General features: G+C 51.8%; 6 protein-coding genes across 6 annotated transcripts; 5 read left to right on the plus strand and 1 right to left on the minus strand.

The window, feature by feature from the left end:
* Nucleotides 1–365: 365 nt before the first annotated feature.
* UV8b_05444 (uncharacterized protein) lies at nucleotides 366–1251 on the plus strand (the record flags this gene model as incomplete). The annotated part of the gene is made up of 2 exons (XM_043142941.1): nucleotides 366–826; nucleotides 882–1251. 2 exons carry the CDS (start codon nucleotides 366–368, stop codon nucleotides 1249–1251), a joined length of 831 nt encoding a protein of 276 aa, XP_042998874.1.
* A 1368-nt stretch (nucleotides 1252–2619) lies between these two features.
* On the plus strand, nucleotides 2620–3986 carry UV8b_05445 (uncharacterized protein; the record flags this gene model as incomplete). Its single annotated transcript, XM_043142942.1, has 7 exons — nucleotides 2620–2665; nucleotides 2746–2768; nucleotides 2841–2851; nucleotides 2917–2946; nucleotides 3017–3100; nucleotides 3179–3797; nucleotides 3903–3986. 7 exons carry the CDS (start codon nucleotides 2620–2622, stop codon nucleotides 3984–3986), a joined length of 897 nt encoding a protein of 298 aa, XP_042998875.1.
* Nucleotides 3987–4974: 988 nt separating this feature from the next.
* On the plus strand, nucleotides 4975–7526 carry UV8b_05446 (uncharacterized protein; the record flags this gene model as incomplete). The annotated part of the gene is made up of 6 exons (XM_043142943.1): nucleotides 4975–5319; nucleotides 5376–5462; nucleotides 5580–5669; nucleotides 5745–5802; nucleotides 5980–6197; nucleotides 6279–7526. 6 exons carry the CDS (start codon nucleotides 4975–4977, stop codon nucleotides 7524–7526), a joined length of 2046 nt encoding a protein of 681 aa, XP_042998876.1.
* A 1522-nt stretch (nucleotides 7527–9048) lies between these two features.
* Nucleotides 9049–10888, plus strand: UV8b_05447 (uncharacterized protein; the record flags this gene model as incomplete). Its single annotated transcript, XM_043142944.1, has 4 exons — nucleotides 9049–9121; nucleotides 9189–9258; nucleotides 9323–9543; nucleotides 9603–10888. 4 exons carry the CDS (start codon nucleotides 9049–9051, stop codon nucleotides 10886–10888), a joined length of 1650 nt encoding a protein of 549 aa, XP_042998877.1.
* An 898-nt stretch (nucleotides 10889–11786) lies between these two features.
* Nucleotides 11787–12586, minus strand: UV8b_05448 (uncharacterized protein; the record flags this gene model as incomplete). The annotated part of the gene is made up of 2 exons (XM_043142945.1): nucleotides 11787–12233; nucleotides 12389–12586. 2 exons carry the CDS (start codon nucleotides 12584–12586, stop codon nucleotides 11787–11789), a joined length of 645 nt encoding a protein of 214 aa, XP_042998878.1.
* A 1369-nt stretch (nucleotides 12587–13955) lies between these two features.
* Nucleotides 13956–20454, plus strand: UV8b_05449 (uncharacterized protein; the record flags this gene model as incomplete). Its single annotated transcript, XM_043142946.1, has 6 exons — nucleotides 13956–14067; nucleotides 14143–14256; nucleotides 14376–18094; nucleotides 18270–18500; nucleotides 18587–20191; nucleotides 20344–20454. 6 exons carry the CDS (start codon nucleotides 13956–13958, stop codon nucleotides 20452–20454), a joined length of 5892 nt encoding a protein of 1963 aa, XP_042998879.1.
* Between the last annotated feature and the right edge of the window lie 959 nt (nucleotides 20455–21413).

Consider the following 21413-nt stretch of genomic DNA (forward strand, 5'->3'; position numbering starts at 1 on the left):
TCCTCCCCCTCCGTCCATGTCCCAGGTGAGCTAGTCTTCCCGAGAACAAAGCGGCGCCATCTCTGCCACCGAGCCGTTCCGGGACCGAAAGAGTTCTTGGTTCTAGAAGGCGCCAAGGGGGTTCGAATCGTGAGCGCTTCATCGTAAAGGACGGCGCCAAAGCTCGGTGTCTTGCAGGCCCCGTTACGGTTGGCTTAGTATTCCCAGTCATCGCGGGACCACAGCATCGGGCCCCGCGCGGTACACGTGCCCTTCAACCCGACCAGTCGCACGAACTGACGACCGGCAAGGGGGATCGGCCGGCCTTTTCGAAGCCTGCGTGAGATTTCCGCCACGAGGGAGCAGCATCCCTCAGTCTCGAAAACATGGCGAGCGGAACCAGTAGCGGCTCGTCAGGACCCAGGCCTAAATTTCAGTTGGGCTGGCAACGCTATGTGCCATTCCTGGGCTATCATCATGTCTTGATGATCTTCATAGCTTTAGCCATCATCCTGCTGTCGCTGCTGTTGTCAGGATGCTCATCCTCATCACCCATGATCCCGGATATTTTCCTTCTCTCGCTGTATTATCAAAAATACCAACCTACTCCAGACACGGCGCAGGTTGACTATAACGGCTTCAACGCCATCGCCAACATTGCCGGCGGCGCAAGTCTCCAAGCTCGAGTCGGTTACTTTGGCATCTGCGTCAATCCAGACGGCGGTTCCTGGCTCTGCAGCAACAACGCGACGGCTTTGGCAAAGGAAGTGGCCGTGGACCAGGATCCGCTTAACCTGATATGGCTGGCAGGCCAGTTTAAGGAAATGATTGTTTTCCCCTATCTGATGTAAGTTTCTGCCACACACCCCCCGGAATAACGACCAAGGCTCATGCAATCGCAGCATCGTCGCCATCATCTTTGCCTTCATTTGCCTGCTGCTTCTGGCCACTTTCCCCGGCTGGCATGAAGAGGAAGACTCTGAGGGATCCGAGCGCGAGGTCAAGCCTTTCCCCTCGCGATTCACCTCTCAAATCGCCATCTCCATCATCTTCATCGCCTCCATCTTTATCCTCGTGTCTGTTCTTTGGCAGCACACCGCCTCTGTTGCCGCCTCGGTGATTGCACAAGACTTCGCCAACGGATCCGTCAAGAGCGGCGTGGGTACCAGCGCCATGGTCATGGGCTGGTTCTCCTTCACACTGCTCATTGTCGTCACTATTGGCCTTCTCATCATGATATTAAGCGCGCGCTTGTTGAGGGATATGATTTAAGCAAGCATCCGGGACAAAGGAAGGCTCGCCGAATCTCACGACATGCACCGTAACGGTGCAGTTTTTTTTTTCCGCCATTTGATTATCGTGACCTGCACTGCACGGTGATGAGCGTCAGAAGCAACCCAACGGGCGTTATGAACACGGTGTTTTTTTTTTGAGCATGTAGAGGGAGGGAAATGATTCGCATTAGCATCGGAGTTACAAGGGCGTCAATTTGATACATATCATCGAACACCGACTCGAAAAAACCTGGATTTTTCCGCAACCCTTTCCCAGCCCTTCACATAGACTGACTCTCTTGGAACCGCACCCTGTAATTGTTTATTCAGGATTTAATACCACTGGTCACGAGTGTGTGGCTCGATAGCCTTTTTTTAGTGAAAGAAGATGTGCGACTGATTTGCGATTTGGGGCTTGTTGAGACTATATGGTCGGTTTTGGTTCTGGCTGGTGGGAATATTTACGAAGAACAAGATGCTTGACAGAGATTGAATTGGCAAACTCCGAACGCAGCGGCATGTAGCTCTTGCAGCAGACGAGAAAATCATCAATGTATAAAATGAGGAGGTCAGGGGCCCTTGCTGCTGCTGTTGACGATTGGCTTTTTATTGGTGGACTCGGCTCGGCGTTCGTGCTTCGTGCTGCATCTTCAGCCTGTGATTCAGGCAGCCAATCATCGTTTGCCGCGGCCACTTGTGCAGATTTATTCGCCGAATTGTTGTGCAGGCTACCTACCATACATGACCAGTTGACGTCTTACTTGCGGAGTACGGAGTACCTCCAAACGAGAGGTGAGACAAGTATGCTTAAAACAGAGATGGCCTGGCGTGCATGGAGGAAGTATTGTTGGGTCTGTGGTGCAGAGGGCTGGGGACGGAAAGGCCGACGGATATGTGTTGAACTTGTTTATCCAAAAGTTTGGAATGACTGGATTTGTGCGGAGATGAGAGGAAATTTCTTGATGCCAACGGTTCGGCTGCAGTTACATGACGGCCTAGGTTCTTCGTAGCAAAGAACATGTACCAGCAGATGTGCTGTGCAGGTGGCTGGGTCCTGAGCAGGGCCACATGCCATTGACAGCAACAGGCACAGGCCCCCAGCCAAGGGCTTGCGTGCCTGAGACGGGGTGGGGGGGGGGGGGGGCCACGGCAGCCTTGCGGGGAAGTCAATTCGGTTCGCTTGTAGCCGGTCTGTGGATTTGCAGCATGTCGTCCCGCCTGACTCGACTTTTTGCTCTCTGGTTTTCGACTTTTTGCGCGCAGCACCGTCTCCCGTCTCTCTCGCTGCCGTCGTCGCTGCCGTCGTCGCGCCCATATCGCACATACTCAACCGGATTTCGATCAGGCTCTTCCCCATCCGCCCGCCATGTCTCAGGAAAAACCACTTCCCTTTGTGTATCAGTTCGCCGCAGGTCTGTGCTGATCCGTCTGCAACCCCTCCTCATCCCGCGGACGACGCCCACAACATTACTCTAACCCGTCCCCGTCACAGGCGCGATTGCTGGCGTGTCAGAGGTACGCCGTCTCTCCGTGGGACTCTAAGCAGCGACACGGTAGATGTTAACGTCAAGTCCCACGCAAGCACAGATTCTGGTGATGTGAGTTTGAGTGCCAAACGTTTGACTCCGTGATTTGCCTTTGTTGCTGACCCGCAACGCCCTAGGTACCCGTTGGACGTTGTCAAGACTCGAGTGTAATACGGTGCCTTACCTTGATAGCAACGCGAACCGCATCGGGCATGACCGGGGAGCTAACTCCACCAGTCAACTGCAAACAGGAAAGGGCACCGGCGTCGAGTCATACAATGGCATGTTGGACTGCTTCCGCAAGATTATCAAGAATGAAGGGTGAGATGTTCCGCCCGGGCACCGCTTTGGGTGTTTCCCACCACTTGGCTGCTCACAATGTGCCCCCCCCCCCACCAGCTTCTCTCGTCTCTACCGAGGCATTTCAGCTCCCATTCTCATGGAGGCCCCCAAACGTGCCACCAAGTTTGCCGCCAATGACGAATGGGGCAAGGTGTACCGCAAAATGTTTGGCGTAAACCAGATGAACCAGACTCTGTCTGTTCTGACCGGAGCTACCGCCGGCGCCACGGAATCCTTTGTCGTTGTGCCTTTTGAGCTCGTCAAGATTCGTCTTCAGGACAAAGCCTCGGCCGGAAAGTACAATGGCATGGTTGACTGTGTCGTCAAGACTGTGAAAAACGAGGGCCTCTTGACAATGTACCAGGGATTGGAGAGCACGCTGTGGCGTCACATCCTCTGGAATGCCGGTTACTTTGGATGCATCTTTCAGGTTAGACAGATGCTTCCCAAGGCCAGCACCAAGCAGGGCCAGATGACCAATGACCTCATCTCGGGTTCGGTCGGTGGCACTGTTGGCACCATTCTGAACACCCCGATGGATGTCGTCAAGAGCCGCATTCAAAACACCCCCAAGGTTGTCGGGCAGATCCCCAAGTACAACTGGGCTTGGCCATCAGTCCTGACCGTTTTCCGCGAGGAGGGCGCTGGCGCTCTGTACAAGGGCTTTCTTCCCAAGGTATGTGGTTTCCTTTTTTTTTTTTTTTTTTTTTTTTTTTTTTTTTTTTTTTTGCCGACTGTTTCATTCATTCCGTCCAAAACTGAAAAAAATTCCTCTGTCTAGGTGTTGCGTCTGGGTCCAGGAGGCGGTATTCTTCTTGTCGTTTTCACCACCGTCATGGACACCTTCCGCAAATGGCATTCATAGATATATAAAGCTACTCCAGGGGCATGAATGATTAAAACTGGAGTCACGGATGAAATACACACGGTTTCTAGCTATTTATATCTGCTTCATTTTTTTTTTTTTTTTTTTTTTTTTTTTTTGAATACAGAAATACATGGCAGAACAGGTCTTACGTTGCACATAGACAATGAGCACCGGAATGAAATTAGATCATCAAATTCACACTCACCGGTCGTTTTCGGATTCTGACCTTTCCGTCTTGATGAGCTGGTGTTTCCGGGACGCCTCACCTGGGAATCCTCTGTAGCTCAAGGCGACTGTCGAGTCGACTTCACTGACACAACACCTCCACACCAAAACCCTCGCATACGCTTCACTTATTCGGCAACTTCTTTCACAAAAGCCTCAACAGGCCTCTTTGCATAACTCCAAAGTGTTTTCAAAGATTAGGCACCTGCCAAGGCCACATGACCTAACTTTATCACACCTTTCGCTCGCATTCTTTCCTCCTCCTCTACTGCCTGCTTACATCTTTAGCTCCGAGAGAATACCTTTTTTCTCCTCTCACTTCTATCTTACAAAGCCTTGACAGGCCTCTTTCCACCACTCTAAAGTGTTTTTAAAGACTTAGCACCTGCTAAGGCCACATAACTCAGCTTTATCACACCTTTTGCTTGCATCCTTTCCTCCTCCTCCTCTACTGCCCGCTTACATCTTTAGCTCGGAGAGAATAACTTTTTCCTCCTCTCATTTCTATCTCTTTTCTTTTTTTTTCTTCCGCCACCATCATTATCTTACGCAGGTTTCTTCTTACGTGACTTGAATTGTTTTACTTCGTTGCGCTCTTGACTTACTTCTGGCATCCTTATCATACTGCTACTTCACTTGGCTTGAACTCGTCCAAGCCCAGTTTTAAGCTTTCCGGCTTCAGTATTTGGTGAATGAAATATTACCTGCTCTCCGCCAATCATCATTTTTACAAATGTCCGACCAAAGCAGTGACGAGCCAATGCAGGATGCTCTCGAGACTGTTGATCTCAATACAGCTTTAAGTGGCACTGTGGCCTCCAACTCGGGCAACGAAAGCTCTACCATCGTGAATCGTCAAAACGAAGTTGGGCAGATTGCTGGGATCATCACAGGAGCAAGTGAGACCCAAAGTAATGATGGCTGTGGCGATCTAATGGAGTTAGATCCTCCACTTGCCCACTCTGATCTAGAAGATGGGGCCGGACAAGTTGGAGTTGAGAGTGTCGTGGGAATGAATGGAACTGAGCAACTGGGCGGCATCTTGGATTCATCTGGAGAATCCTCACCATCAGCCACTGGAATTCCGGAACTTGAGCCAGAAGACGTGAGTAGGAAGCACTCACTCGCGGCTAGGGATGCTGTACTGACCAGAACTATCAGAACTCAGCTTCCGAACACATTCATAACGACAGCGACAGCGACAGCGACAGCGACCAAGACTTGCATACTTGGGAGGGGGCTTGCCTGGTGAGATGCAGGGCTATTTGGAAAAAAGCACACTTGAAATCGAAGCTCAGAAAACATCAGCTGGGAGAGGCATGCTGTTTGATTAAGCGGCTTTCTGATCGAAATAAGCAAAAACAGCAAGACATTCGAAAATTGCAAAGCGAGGTCGCGGCGCTGGAGGAGGAGCTTAATCATCGTCGGGGACGGGGTGGACAACGTACTGAAATTGTAAGTCAAATCCAAAGGTTGATCCTTGCGTGCTCGCTCTCAGCGTCAAGTTATCCGTTATTTACCGAATCTTAGACTTGGCCCGAAATTCTGCGATGTTACCTCACCCAACGCTTTGGCGAGCTGCCTGAAGGTTTGTCTACCTACGAGGCCATTTACAAATTATGTTGCCGAGAAGAGAATATGGCCCCACATCCAATGCAGGTCCTTCCTGGGTTGAGATTTGTAGAACCACATGAGTCGCAGCATGAAATGGTGCTGTCGGTCCCTGTCCAAGGGAATTTCTATTTTAGCAGGTTGCCTCCCACAGCCCGATTCCGGATTCTGCAGAACGCGTTGTGCTTTGACTCGAAGATTCACGCCTTATCCCGGCTCGATCCTTTCCAGCCGCCATGCCTCGAAAGCGCTCCCGCCGAGGACGAGTCAGACTACGCCCTGCCACGGCTTTTGCATCGGTTTCACACCAGGCATGCGAAAGTCAGCCTCACGAATGCTACTCAACCTAATGACTTGCTGGCACCATTGCTCGTATGCAAGGAGTGGCACTTTTGGGGGAGCCACTTGTTTTACGGCGAAAACAGATTTGCCTTTTCTTCCCTCGGCGAATAGGGTCGCTTCGCAGGAGGAATCAAGGCAAAACTGCAGCGTTTGCAGCACATCGAGATTCTCTGGTTGGGTTCGCAGTATCTCACCCACAAAAGAAGTGAGCGTGGCAAGTACACCTCTCGACGAACTCAGCCATTGATGTGGCTGCCTGAGGCTATTCGCCTGAAGACGATCAAAATCTACTTGCCAGAGTCATCGGAACGCTACAGGCGGCGCCGGCATGAACCTTCCGGTGTCGTTGGATTTATGGAGAGGATAACGCAGCGACAACCAAACTATCGCATGTATCGGTGTCTCAGGACTCTTCAAGGCCTCGACTACGTATACTGTTTGAGAGGCATCAAGAAGATTTCCTTCTGGGACTACACAACAAAGTACCACATTCGAGACACGACTTTTCAACTCGACGTGGAAACAACGGTGAAGCAGCCGAAAACGGCTGATGATGACCAGAGATCCCAAGTACGAAACCTGGCCCCTCTGCTGGCCAACTATGACCCGCCCAACATACTTTGGCAAGTCATGTACACATGCCTTCCCAAGCCTGGGAACCGGGAAGACAGAGCCGGCGAGGTCGGAGACTTGCGTGGATGGGATCCTAGTAACGCGAGTAACTCAAGCTCGGAGGAGGATTCCAGTTCAGGAGATGCGGAGGATCACACGGGTCAGCACGGTGCGGGTGTCACCCGTGGTTGTCAGTCCAGGTCTACAAGCCTAGTTCCATCCCAAGGCAACGACAGCTTGAGCATGATGGACCGGAGTAAATCGGGTGGTGTCGAGCATGCTGCTGGTGCCGTCGACAATGTCTCTTACAACGAGAGTGAGACCCAAGCCATAGAAGACGTCAACCTTGGTCTTGTCATCGATCTCACAAGTGATGACGACCATGATGGAAGCGTTGCTGCCGAGTGTACAGGCAGCACGTCTGACGCGAGATCTGCGGAAACTGGCCCAGCCTTTATGCCAACCTCGGAGCACTCATCCATGTCCCCCAACCGTGAGACGAGCATCAGCTCGGAGCAAAGCGCCATAGCAAACGAAGCTTCTCCATCTCTCTTTGTATCCGATATTGAGTTTACTAACGATGGCAATCTCTTTTCCCGGTCTCCGACGGAAGCTAGGGAGCAAAGCGCCCTGAAAAACGAAGCTTCTCCTTCTCTCTTTGTATCCGATATTGGTTTTGTTGACTTGACTGTTGAGGATGGCATGCTCTTTTCCCCGTCTCCGACAGAAGCTAGGGGGGCAAATTGATGCGCATATCAAGGACCTGGAGCGTGGAGGGCTGTGGCCTCGAAATGCCCGGTCGCCAAGTGGCAGCAGCTATGAGGATCCTGTCTTGCTCTGAGGGGGGTAATGAGACGGGGGTGACCAGATGGTGTGGGAGAGGTGCGGTGGCAATGCGTTCGAAATGATAGAACAGACGAATATTGCTATCTTCGGGTTATTCGTGGTCGTGGTCTGGGAAAATTTAGCAGCTGTGACTTGAGGTATTCGTGGATGATTTTCGCTGAATACCTAGGTACTTAGCAGGTACTCCGTACCTCTCAAGCAACCGGTCTAACCGCTAAACCTCTTATCATTAGAATCCTTATATTACAGATAGCATTTGTAATAGAGCTTACTAGTAGCTAGTATTACAAGGTTTAATACCTGCTAAATGTAGCCTATTAACAAGGGTATAATAAGACCTAATACCTACAGCTAAATTAATAAGAATTGCCTTATAGCGCCCTATATACCCTACTAGAAGTGAGAAGTGAGATGTATGTAGCGATTTATGAATCCGGATATTGCGGGTACTTCTGCTAATTATACTGTTTTATCGTCTGCCAATCTACCCTTGAATATACGGCTCTCTATTGGCTTCAACCCTGGTCCAGTACAAAAAGCTGCACCTCAGCAGCACCTTCACAGGGATGGGTTCGCCTGCCTCACGAAGGGCCAAGAACCAAAAGCAGCTTAGCGTGAGGTTTCGACATGATTTATGATTCAGCGCAGTGACGGTGTTGGTATGCGACGTGCCTTACGTCACCAAAAGTACTCCGTACGGGCACATCGTCTCAACAGAAGAACGTGCAACCAGCGAAGTGAGGTAAGCACCTATTGGTCACCCGTCACCTCACCCATACAATAGGCGGCGCAGCAACCTTTCTTCTTTCCCCAAGCTTCCCGCCCCGTTCCTCGACAAGTCTGGTTGTTTGCAACAGGCCGCACCCCGTGCATTTGCTGGACAATCATCCTGGCCGTTTCTTCAGTGCCAATCCGAACCTCGAATACGACTGTTCCATCTATTATATGTCATTATTCGACCGGAAACGTTTCGAGATAGCCTAAAAACCCCGTGCTCTCGCGACGGGTCGGTCCATACCGTCAGACCCCTCAGTCGCCGCCTTCTCTGCTTCCCACCTCACGCTTTACGCCACCTAGCTACGGCTTTTGTTGTTCGGTTTTGCCTCAGAAGGCTTTTCGGTTCATTAGATTTGACCGTAGTTTCGCACCCGTCTTCGCGACGAGCGCTCATTTACAACCTCCATTCTGCTCTGCCGCGCCGACACCGCCTAGCGCAACCAACTGAGCCCAAACCTGGTATTGCCCTCTTCATTTTCTTTAGTGCTTCTCTGTCCCCGATCTGCTGGATATTCGAATTGAAGCTCGAGGCCATTTCAAGTCGACCCGCGGCTGCGATATTGCGAAGAACACCCCCCCCCTCCCGGCATCCGGATATCACTCAAACATCAAGTACGGAGGAATTTGAACTCGGTCATTGCCCGTCATGTCCAAGGTTATGCGGAGCGTTAAAAATGTGACCAAGGGGTATTCTAGTACCCAGGTCAAGGTTAGAGAAGGTTTGTTCACATTGGTTGAATAGTCGATGGTTATTTCGAGATTTTTGCAGCTGACAAAGGTCTGTAGCCACGAGCAATGATCCATGGGGCCCAACTGGAACGCAAATGAGCGAAATTGCTCAAATGACCTTCAACACGTATGACTATCCGCACCAAAGCTCATTCTGACTGTGTGTTGCTTACCCTTTCTGTGCATACTAGTTCGACCGAGTTTTACGACATCATGGACATGATTGACAAGCGCCTGAATGACAAGGGGAAAAACTGGAGGCATGTTCTCAAGGCCCTCAAAGTCCTTGACTATTGTCTTCATGAAGGCTCAGAGCTTGTTGTTACCTGGGCCCGCCAGAGCATTTACATTATCAAAACTTTGCGGGAATTTCAGTACATCGATGAAGAGGGCCGAGATGTCGGCCAAAATGGTAAGCAAGCTCAAATCATACACACGGGGGACGGGCTGCTGACACAAATCTCTGGAAAGTGCGGGTGGCTGCAAAGGAATTAACATCTCTTATTCTGGACGAGGAGAGACTGCGTGCTGAACGAAGCGACAGAAGGACATGGAAGTCTCGCGTGACCGGATTGGAGGAATATGCACCGCATCATGCCGAGCCGCCTTCGCCGCGCCGAGCTCGGGAGAGACGAGTGCAAGTTTCCGACGAGGATGACGCCGAGTACCGATTGGCCCTGGAGGCTAGCAAGTATCAGGAAGAGGAAGACAGAAAAAGGCGCGAGAACCGAACGGATGATGAGAACGATGACGATCTTGCAAAAGCTATCAAGCTAAGTCAAGAGGAGGACGAAAGACGGCGCCGAGAATTGGAGGAGAGCAATGCTGCAAGCTCACTCTTTGACGTTGAAACTCCCCAACCCTCCAGCTCAAAGCAGGTTCAGTATACTGGATTCAACCAGGGCTATCAACAGGGTAATCAGGTGGATTTCTTCGCGAACCCCATCGACCAGAATCACATGATGAGCCAACCCACAGGTTTCATGAATAACGCCTATACTGGATTTCAGCAGCAACCTCAGCCTGCCGCCTTTCAGTCCGGCTACAACCAATCCTTCGCTGTTCAGCCAACCGGGCTAGGCATGGATTCGTATGGGCTGCAGCAAAATGGCACGGCCAACATGATGGGTTTCCAACCGCAGGCCACCGGATACAACCCATATGCCCAACCCCAGCAGATTCCTCAGCAACAACAGCAACAGCCTTCTGAACTCACCCCGCAAGCAGGAAACAACAATCCTTGGGCAACTAACAAAGCTCAGCAGCAGTCATTGATGCCAACACCAACCGGCTCCAACAACCCATTCGCACAGAACCGTCCCAGTTCTACGAAACCGACTATTCCCAGCCTTGGGACTCTGCCGGAGCAAAAGTCTCTTACCGACTTCAGCAGCCAGAAGCAGCAGCAGCAGCAGCAGCCGTCCGTCAATCCTCCCCAGAAACAAATGAGTGACTACCAAAGCAGACTGAATAATCTGTTGGCAACGGGAGACGGTATGGATACGTATGGCAACACCGGGGAGCTTCGGATTCCTGCACAGCACACAGCTCCTGGACAGTTTGCCAACAGCGCCGGTTCCGGTGTTCAGCGGCTTGGTGCTGATGTGACTGGAAACCCTTATATGCGCCAACAGTTCACAGGCATGCCCAGCGTGACGTACGGCAGCCAGCCTACCAATGGGCAGGGGAGCAATAACCCTTTCGGCCCTCGGCCACAGCAGGCAAACAGTTATAACCAAGATCTAATCCAATTCTAGCTAAAATCTATGTATCCTTTGGATTTCGCCATTGCCCTCCTATTTGAGGACATTGCAAGCGGAAAAATACCCCTTTTCGCTGCGCATTTTTGCCTGCTTTCTTTCTTTCTTTTTTTTTTCTTTTTTTTTTTCTTTTTTTGGAGTTTTCAGACCCTGTCAACCGCAACGAACCAGCCTTTTGTTCTCGTTCGTCGTGAGCCAAGTCCTTCGTCTGGAGGTATCAAGGACATCGTATCATTATCGGCGGAAAAGAAAATACCGGGGATACCTACTGACGGCCTAAGCATTCTTTTTCAGCTCATTTACGAAACAAAGTGAAAGCGAGTTGACTTCGTGGAAATGTTGGGTCACTCTTTATGCACGTGTGGTTGCAAATTTGTCCGGCACCTTTCGTAATTTTTTTATCTAGAGAGAGAGAGCGCTCTGGCTGACAAACAATAATAAAAAAAAAAGTACAAAAAAAATGCTAGATTCGATTCGAACGTGACGTCCAGATATGCATAAGTTTTCCAAAGTGGTTCTTCTGATACCAAAAGGTTCCCATTGTCGGCTATCGTTGAGCCGTTCTCGAGGTTCAACACAGCTTATCATCTTCCATCACCATTGCATCGCTCGTCCAGCCTGTCGATTCCTCCGATTTCAGATGCTGCAAGCAGGTGTGTGCTCAGTCTCGCCCATGATAACCGAACTTCTTTCGCCTCCTGATGTTTGATGCCAGTTATTACGGCGGGCATGCTTTTCAATTTTTCCATCGTACTCAAACGACGCGCACAAGTTTCCGGTTTGGAAAAGCTTGATGGCATTGGGCATGGCCAGTACCCAGCTTCGTCCGCCGCGGAAGCTGCTTCCGCGGGCTCCTCAATGGTGCACAGGCCCTCATCGCTGTGGCTGGCGGCTTTTAGCCTGCCTCTTCCATCATCTGCATAAACTCGTCCAAGCTCACCCCCCCTTTCCCGTCGTGATCGAGGTGGTCAATCATACTCTGAATCTCTTCGTCCGACAAGGTTCTCTCGTCCTTGATCTCCTGCGCCAAGTGCCTCAAGTCTTCCACGGATATGAAACCATCCTGGTCGTAGTCGAACATGCTGAACACCTTGGCGGCCTCTTCGCGCGGGTCCCGACTCGCAATGAGCTTCGCGGCGCATAGCCGGAACTGGTCCAGATATACGTAGTATCGATTCACGGGGCAAGATTGCTGATTTTGCCATTCGGGGGGGACGGACCCGTAGGATTCAAGCAGCCGGAAGTAATCGGGCTTGGCCAAGTCGAAGCCGAGTGCGGCGAGGGAATGCTTGAACTCGTAGCTATTGAGCCAGCCTTTTTTCTTCATGTCCATTAGGTCAAACTGTCCACGGGCAGAGTCAGCAGTTGGGAATGCGCCGCTTCATGTTTGTTTTCCGAACAAATCAGGCGTGGGGGTTATGGGCTTATGCTGAGGAGAAGAAGAAGAAGAAGAAGAAGAAGAAAGAAGAAAAGAATGGAGGAGAAGAAAAGACTGACCACCTCGTCAATGTGTTCGCGGTCCTCGTCAGCAATAGAGCCATAGTCCTCGTTGTTGGACACCTGCGGAGCTAGGGGTTGCCTTGCTGGCTGTTGTTGCTGCTGGCTCTGGTGATTTTGTTGAAAAGGGTGCTGTTGGATGGGTCCGGTTCCTATTGAACGGCCTGGAAAAGGGCGCGGCGTTGTATGAGAGTTCATAATGATGCTTGGTGAATGGTAGACGGGAACAAAGCTGTCGCGTGGACAGGTCCTGTCAATGAGGACGAGCTCCAGGTAGAAAAGCTAGGAACGGTGCAGCGCCTCGTCTTTGGCGATGATTTCGAAACGGATAATGGCAGAGCAGGCAGTGATTCTGTTGTTATTGTTGTAAGTTTTTTTTTTTCGGGCTTCTTCTTTTTTCTCGCCCTTCTCGTTGTTTCAGCCAATGCAACGGAGTGAACCAAGTGCGGAAGTTTTGCAGTTGGCCATGCGACGCGCGCGGTTTGAGGCCTAGGCCAGCCCGATGGGAGGTGACGCGACGTTGACATGCTACAGACGGAGTACTCCATACTGCAACCAGCTATTGACCTTGTCTATCTGTACAATGACAACTTCGTGCAACCCCTAAGTTCCTAAGAGGCGCGCCATTACAGCAGGTCTGGTGCTGACTGGGCACCAGACTGGACTCTTGGGGGCGCCTGACCAGTGGCTGTGCCTGGCCTCCAGTGGCATTTGCTTGATCCCCAGCGCAAGGCTGGCGTTTTCGCAAGGCACCAAGTCACAACCATCGTCCACCCACACATTTGATTGGCTGGGTTCTGGATCCAGTTTGTTCTGACCAATTGGGCTCGAAGTTGTGGTCTGAGGCAGCAACGGCCAGGTTGGGTCTAGGATGACAAGGATGACAAGCTTCACGTTCCTTCCCAGCTGGGTGGGGTCGCTCATTTGGCGGGCCAAAAAAAAAAAGCTGGCTGGGCTTTCTGGGAGACGTTTATCCTTACGTTTAGTTTATCCTTACCTTTATCCTCCCAAGTTCTAACCAACGCCTTGCTTGACGGGAGCCAAACAGACAAAGGTGAAAAGGGCATGCTACCCATTACCATCGTCTCGGCTGTGTCTCATCTCATCCCAAATTTTCTCCCTCATCCTTCTTTTAACCATCACAGTCACTTTACGACTTTATCTTCTCTGCGGCCGTCCTGCGCTGCACAGTTGCGGACCCAGCATCTCGGTGCGAGACTGAGTGTCGGACTGGGACTTTCGCGCGTCTCCTATTGCTACAAAAGGCCTTTGTGACCACGCGCCTTTGTGACCACGCGAGCGAGCCGATCATTCGCCGGAGTATTTTCGAGGATAGTGCTCGCCTCTGTAAGGATCAACAATCATTCAGCCTAGCGAGGAGCGACGATCGGTTCAAATTGCTCTCAACTCGTCGCGAGTCAGCGCTAGTCTTCAAACTCGCCATCAAAGCTCATCATCACCAAAGGAAGAAAAAAAGCATCAAAAAAAATAAAAAAAAAATAAACACCTTTCTGAGGCCCAGTTGGCCGGAATTCACTGAAAGCGTATCCCTGACGCGTCTGCAACCATGTCATTCGGTGGCTTCGGCGGCTTCGGCCAAAACAACAACAGCCAACAACAGCCCACTGGATTTGGAGGGTTCGGGGCCAATAATAATAATAATAATAATAACTCGACGGGTACGTATTTATTTGTGCGGCGGTCTTGATTTAGCTGTGACCTGGCGTCCGGCGATTGACACAATTCGAAAATAGGGTTCGGTACGTCCTCGTCTGGAGGTTTTGGCCAGAACGCCGCATCTGGAGGCGGCTTGTTTGGGAACAACAACCAAGCTTCTGGTAGTGGATTTGGTTCTTCTACGACTTCCGGTACGACCTCGCTGTCTCGTTGTTTCGGTTTCACGACCATGCTTCCAGGCACAACTTGCCACGGTTACATAAGGATCCGAGGTGTGGACAATCATGCTGATTGCTAACGTTTTTGATAGGCGGCTTCGGATCGAATACCGGAGGCGGTTTCGGAAGCAAACCCGCCTTTGGCACGAGCACATCGGGCGGCTTGTTTGGTGGCAGCAGTAACAACACAACTACCAACACGTCTACGTTTGGCGGTTTTGGTGCCAATAACACCTCCAGCAACACCACGTCCTCACCCTTTGGAGGCGGCAGCAATACTAGCAGTGGAATTTTCGGCGCGAATAAAGCTGGTTTTGGTGCGCCCAACAATACCGGATCGTCTCTGTTTGGTGGAGGAAATACGAACTCCGGAGGCTTTGGTACTACCAGCACTGGGTTTGGCGCCACGGGTGGTGCGGGCGATCCTCCGGGCACCGCGTCGACTCCTTTTAACGCATACACGGAGAAAGAGCCAAACAGCTCCATTTCCAACTCTTACCAGAACATTCTGTTTCAGGAACCTTATAAAAAATGGTCGTCCGAGGAGCTTCGATTAGTCGACTACGCCCAAGGCCGTCGGCATGGCAATGCCACTGGCGGCGGTGCCTTTGGCGTCAGCTCTGGGTTCGGAGGATTTGGCTCCAATACCAATACTGCTCAACCAACCAATCTGTTCGGAACAAGCAACGCCCCGGCTGGCGCTGGACTCTTTGGCAGCAATGCCAACGCAACAGGCAACTCCAGCTCTGGATTCGGTGGCGGAGGGTTCGGCGCCACCAACCAGAGCAATGCCGCCGGGAGTGGTCTGTTTGGAGGCGCCAACAAGCCCGCAGGAGGCGGGCTATTCGGTAACACTCAAACACAACAAAACAGTGGAGGAGGTGTGTTTGGTGCTAGTGGTTCCGGAGGATTTGGTACTCCGACGACGAACAACACTTTCGGAGCCAACAACAGTGGAGGTGGATTGTTTGGAAGTAACGCCAACAAACAAGGTACAGGGTTTAGCTTCGGAAATAACAATAACACGAATACCACCAACGCTGGATCCGGCTTTGGCAGCACCTCCGGCAGTGCGTTTGGCTCGACGGCGAATACCACGGGCTCAACTTTGTTCGGCAATAACGCCAATACTTCCCAGTCGACGGGTGCTGGCCTGTTTGGAGGTGGTACCCAGCAGCAACAGAATACCTCCTCTGGCTTCGGCGCCGGCTTCGGCGGCCAGCCGAGCCAGAACCAGCAAAGCGGTGGCATTTTCGGCAATCAGCAAAAGCCTGCTGCTGGGGGGTTATTCGGAGGCGCCGCGACCGGCACAACTTCAGGCGCCGGGGTTTTTGGCGGCAATAATGCGCAACAGCAAAACACCGGGGCCGGTCTCTTTGGCAGCACGGGCAATACTTCCTCTGGGGAAAGTCTATTTGGGAACAAAGCGACCACTGGCGGAGGTTTATTCGGAGGGGGTAGTACCACTCAATCCGCTACGGGGGGGGCGTCACTCTTTGGCGGGAACAACCAACCGCAGCAGGCTGCTGGCGGTGGCATTTTTGGAGCCAGCAACAGTCAGAAGCCTGGCGGCGGCCTCTTTGGTGGTTCTGCTCAGGGTAGTGGCGGACTCTTTGGCAGCCAACCCAACCAAGCATCGGGCGGAAGCTTGTTCGGAGCCGGCGCAAACCAGCAGCAAAACCAAGGCATCCTGGGCAACTCCCTACTAGGCAGTACGCAACAGAACAACAACATTCCCCAGGGCCTCACTGCCAACCTAAACGATGTTTCCGCGTACGGAAGCCCCTCCTTGTTCGCTGGCCTTGGCGGAAACGAGGTGACCAACCCAGGACCTCTCGCTACACCTCTCGGCAACAACTCCAAGCCCCGAAAGAGCTCGATTCTTCCCATGTACAAGCTTGCTCCAGCCACCGCTGCCTCTCGCTTTGGCACCCCGCAGAAGAGGGGATTTGGTTTCTCGTATAGCTCCTACGGCACCCCGGGTGGCAGCCCCGCTAGTAGCATTTCCAGCACTCCAGGTACAATGGGTCGCAGCCTGCTGGGCCCAAGCTCAAACGGCTCCTTGAACAGGAGCATATCGACAAGCAACCTCCGCCGCAGCTTCAATGCTGAAGACAGTATTCTTGCTCCCGGCGCTTTCGCCTCGAGCTCTAATACTCGTTGGTACGGGAGTACTGGCTCCAAAAAGCTGGTGATCAACCGGGATATCCGCAGCGATCTGTTCTCCACTCCTCAGAAGGACAAAACCGAGGGCAACGGCAGTGTCCGCAAACTATCAAAACGCGTGAGCTTCGACACAAGCACTGCGGAGTCTCAGGATGAAACCCCCGTTCGAAATGCTCTCCCACCCCCCGAGGATACCCCTACCTCCCAAACAGAGGAAGCGACTCCACGCCAGAGCCGAAATACAAACGGAGTCAATGGTTCTCAGATACCAGAAACGGAACACGTCAAAGGCAACGAGCTTGCTATCGTCCATGAAGATGACAATTCTGCCACCCCGGAGGCTCAGACACAGGCACCTCTTGGATTCGGCAACGTACCTGGTAAGTACTGGATGCGGCCGAGCAGGGAAGAATTGCAGAACATGAACAGGATGCAACGTCTACGTGTGGACAATTTCACTGTTGGCCGCGACCACGTGGGTTACATAAAGTTCAAAGTCCCCGTCGACATGAGCAATATCGAGCTTGACGATATATGCGGCGGCATCATTCAGCTAGATCCTCGATCTGCCACTGTCTACCCTGTCCAGGCGAAGAAACCCCCTGTTGGCAAGGGACTTAATGTCCCAGCGCAGATTTCTCTGGAGCAATCATGGCCCCGCGGCGATCGGGACAAGAGAAATACCAGCGATCCAAAGAGAGTCAACAAACACGTCGAAAGACTCAAGAGAATTCCAGATACTGTTTTCGAGAGCTACGATAAAGAAACTGGAGTCTGGACTTTTGGTGTCGAGCATTTTACAACGTACGGTTTGGATGACTCGGACGAGGAGTCGTCTGATGCTGATGATGGTGATGATGAGGAGGAGGTCCCCTCGCCTGCACCGGATGGTCGCGCTCGCAACGTGCATGACCAAGATGGCGCCTTCGGTAACGCACCTCGGGGAGAGGACACACCCAGCTCCAGAAAAAATCAAGCTTTGCCGGGGGCATTCGATGATCAAGTACACCCCTACGAAGCAGAGGATGTCAATGAGAATTCTTTTTTAGGGATTAGCTCTGCGGATTCGGCGCCCAGCAATGTCAGGCTCTCACTGGAAGACGAATACGCCAGTGGGATGGGCGAAGAATATGAATCGTCCGACGATGAGGACATGGCGAGGTCCTCTTCCGGGCAGCATCTTGCCGCGGGGCTTGACGACGCCTCGTCAGAGAATGACCAGGACTCGAGAAGAGGAACGCCTGGCGGCATTCTCAGAGCTCGAATGAGGGCCGTAAAGGATTCAGCCGGCCCTGTCACGGTTGAGGTGGTTGACGGTGACGACTGGATGGAAATGCTGCGAAAAACCGTCAGCCCAGTGAAGCGAGATCGCCAACTCCTGAGGGAGATGAACGAAACGCCGTCAAAACTCGGTAGATTGGACAACAGTGGCGACTACCTTGAATTCGATTTGGGCAAAACATCTATCTGGGGTAACAATATCTCAAAGGATGAAGGGAAGCGTGGGCATATAAGCACGCAAATGGCAAATGATAAAGGACTTGGATTCGCGACCAGCATCGACTTGATGAACTCTCTTTTTGAGAAGCCCAAGCCGACGCGGCAAAATCCTGGCGCGACCGTGCAGGCCAAAGGCTTCCCCCAGGTTGGTACCATAATCCAATAACGATCTATTTTTTTTTTCCATTTCTTTTCTTGCTCTGTCGTAAGTTGAAAGATGGGGAATAGAATGTAGGAAGCCGCAGTTGGGTGTATTATTTCATTCCATGTACTGAACGTTGATACTAAATGATTTCCCATTTCCTCTTTCTTTTCAATAGTGGCCCTATGAACGTCAAGAGAAGCACCTAATCGTCGACAATGAGGAAAAAGCCTACCATGATGCGCCTCGCCCAACTTGGGGCCCTGACGAGACGCTCGTCTTGACTAGGTCGTTGGACGGGGCACAAGCTGGACGAGGCTGGCGTGAGAGCTCGGACATGCTTCAGTTTCAACAAAAGGGAATTCAGACTGAGAAGCAAGACCTCCGGCTAGCAAAGTTTACCACGGAGGTTTGCAGACCCCCCTTTCAACCCCCTTGCTCGAAATGATTTCACACCCAGAGGTATATCAGCAGTTGTCACTAACGCAATAGTAGACTTCCAAAAATATTCTCCACTCTCAGGACAAGGTCACGGAGATCAAGTTGGTCGACGGTATCCCCATGGCTGCCTTGCGCGCAACCAGCCTTGGGGATCTGTTCCATGGGCATGAAACGAACGATGCAGCCAATATCTATGAGAAGCGTGTCTGGGAACTCGCCAGCATTCTATTCGACGACATGCCTGGCGTCAATCAAGGGGAGGCCGAGGATTTGGCACGGAAGCAAAGGTTATCTCAGTTCTGGACCGGACTGGTGGAGCAAGCCTCGACCACCAACATTGGTCTGGCCGGTTCTAGTGAAGAGAAGGCTGTGGCAAGCTTGGCTGGACATCGAATTCCAGAGGCGTGCAAGTTCTTGGCAGACGGCAAGAACTTCCGTTTGGGAACCCTGGTGCCCTTGATCGGCACAAGCGAGGTGGCCAAGACTGAGATGAGAGAGCAGCTGAGGGCATGGCATGACTCCAAGGTGCTTTCAGAGTTCTCGGAGGCTATCCGCACCATATACGAACTCCTCAGCGGCAACGTTTGTGTTTGCGAGGGTATGAAGAATGTTCCTGTTGAAGATCGCATGGAATCGTTTGTCATGTCCAAGAAGTTTGGCCTCGACTGGAGACAATCGTTTGGGCTTCGTCTGTGGTACGCCACGTCCCGTCGGGATAGCGCAGCCTTGGCGGTGCTCAAGTTCAAGGATGACATCAAGCAAGACAGGGAGGAACATGATCCACAACCTTGGTATCGTGAGCAAGGGTTGAAGCCCGTTTGGGAGGATGCAAACGAAGGCAGCAGGCAAGACTTGCTCTGGGGCTTGCTGCAGCTGTACGCCGACAGGACCACCGACCTCGAGGCAGTGTTGCGACCCGAGAACTCGCGACTGTCGCCACTCGACATGAGGCTATGCTGGCAGCTCGGCCAAGGCCTGACGTCTACGGGTCGGGTCTCGTTTGGCGCTCAAGGCGACGAGAAGGCGGACGCGGCGACGATTGCTTACGCCGCCCAATTGACGGCCGCAGGCGACTGGCTGGAGGCCATATTTGTCCTGCTGCACCTGCGGAACACGGGCGCACGGGCAAAGGCTATCCAGGAGCAGCTATGCCGGCACGCCGGCCTCATCGGGCCCGACAATGGCACGACGTACGCAGTTCTGACGGAAAAGTTTCTCATTCCCGGGGCGTGGCTCTGGCAGGCACTGGCGCTCTACATGCGCAGCGTGAAACATGACGCGTCGGCCGAAGTCCACTGTCTGCTCCGCGCCGGAGAGTTTGTGGAAGCGCATCAGGTGCTGGTGCGGCAAGTTGCTCCCCGCGCCATCATCGAACGCGACTACGCGACTCTGTCGTGCCTGCTGTCGCAATTCCAGGGCCGGGTGGAGTCAATCTCGCAGTGGGCTCGTGGCGGAGAGATTTACAACCACTTTCTGAGCCTGGTCGCGCATCGTGGGAGAGGAGAAAGTACGCCGCCGGCGTTGCTTGAGAAGCTGCTGGCAGGCTTGAATGTCATGAACGAGATGGCACCGGAGACGGAAATTATGCGGTACGCTGCCATTTCCGACATGGCAGATGACACCGCACGGGAGATGCTGAAGTTGGCGCAGAAGAAACGGGTACGGTGTTTTTTTTCTTTTTTTTCTTCTTTTTTTTTTCTTTTTTTTCTTTCCCCTTTCCCTTTTCCCCCTCCCTTTTTTTTTTATGAAGTCGGTTTGCCGAGCCGTGTAGGCAGGGTGAATGGCAAGGGATGCTGACTTGGGAAAACTAGGATACCGAGTTTCGGGCAAGGATTCTGGACTTGCCATTGACGCAAGATCGGATGCTGGCGTATTCGGTCGATTTAAGCTTGGACCGGTACAGGGAAGTCATGAGCCATTAACGCCGGGTGTGGAGATGCGAGAAGCCAAAGTTGAATCGAACTGGATGGGAGGGTGCAGCAGAAAAGGCCGGGATTGCTTTGCGGACAGTTGTAGATGGTTTGTTTTGGTTGATGTGTTTTTCTTTTGGCCCTTTTTTGGCCCTTTTCTTCTTCTTCTTCTTCTTCTTTTTATTGTAAAACTGATAACGGATGAGCGTGCAAATGTTGCGGGGGGACCTCCCGCCAGACAGCACTGTACCTGTACAAAGGTCTGAAGGTCTTTGGGGGGTTGAAAGTGGGAAAAAATACAAGGATTAGACAACTATCTACCGTGCATCTCTCGCTCGTTTCGCACGGCCGGCACCACATGCTCTGTACTCCGTGCGTGGTCCCTATACAGTGCGTATGTCCCTTATTAACCGACGATTCCGATATAAATACTTTCACAAGTGCTTATTTCAAGTCCATCTTTATTTTAAGCCACCTTGATATATAATTTTTAGCTGCCTTAGCTATGCCTCCCTCTAAAGGCGATATAAGACTTGTATAGAAGTCTTCCTTAGATAGGCCTTGGTATAGCTTTTCTTTTATTTCAAATGCTTATTATTATTATATATATATATATATATATATGCTATAGAGCACTATATAAAGGGGCATAATTCGCCCTTTTTTTTAGATGCGCCGGGCCACCGTAACAGGGCAGCCGTAATGTTGATAATAGCGCGCAGCGTTGGTATTGACGGCAGTGACGATGGAAGCTGCCGTACAACCGTAGCCGTTGTGACGGGCTGTATTACGTACGGTCTATAGGAAAAGGCCGATAATGGGGCGGGGGATATATCGCACAGAGGAAATGCTCCAGCAGGTGCTCCAGCAGGTGCTCCAGCAAGTAGAAATATAGAATCAGACTAGAATACAGCCAATAAAGCAGGTAGAGGTAGATTACGGGGGGGCTATTGTCCTTGATTTTCGTCTAC

Source organism: Ustilaginoidea virens, chromosome 4 (assembly GCF_000687475.1).
Source record: "Ustilaginoidea virens chromosome 4, complete sequence".
Lineage (NCBI taxonomy): Eukaryota > Fungi > Ascomycota > Sordariomycetes > Hypocreales > Clavicipitaceae > Ustilaginoidea > Ustilaginoidea virens.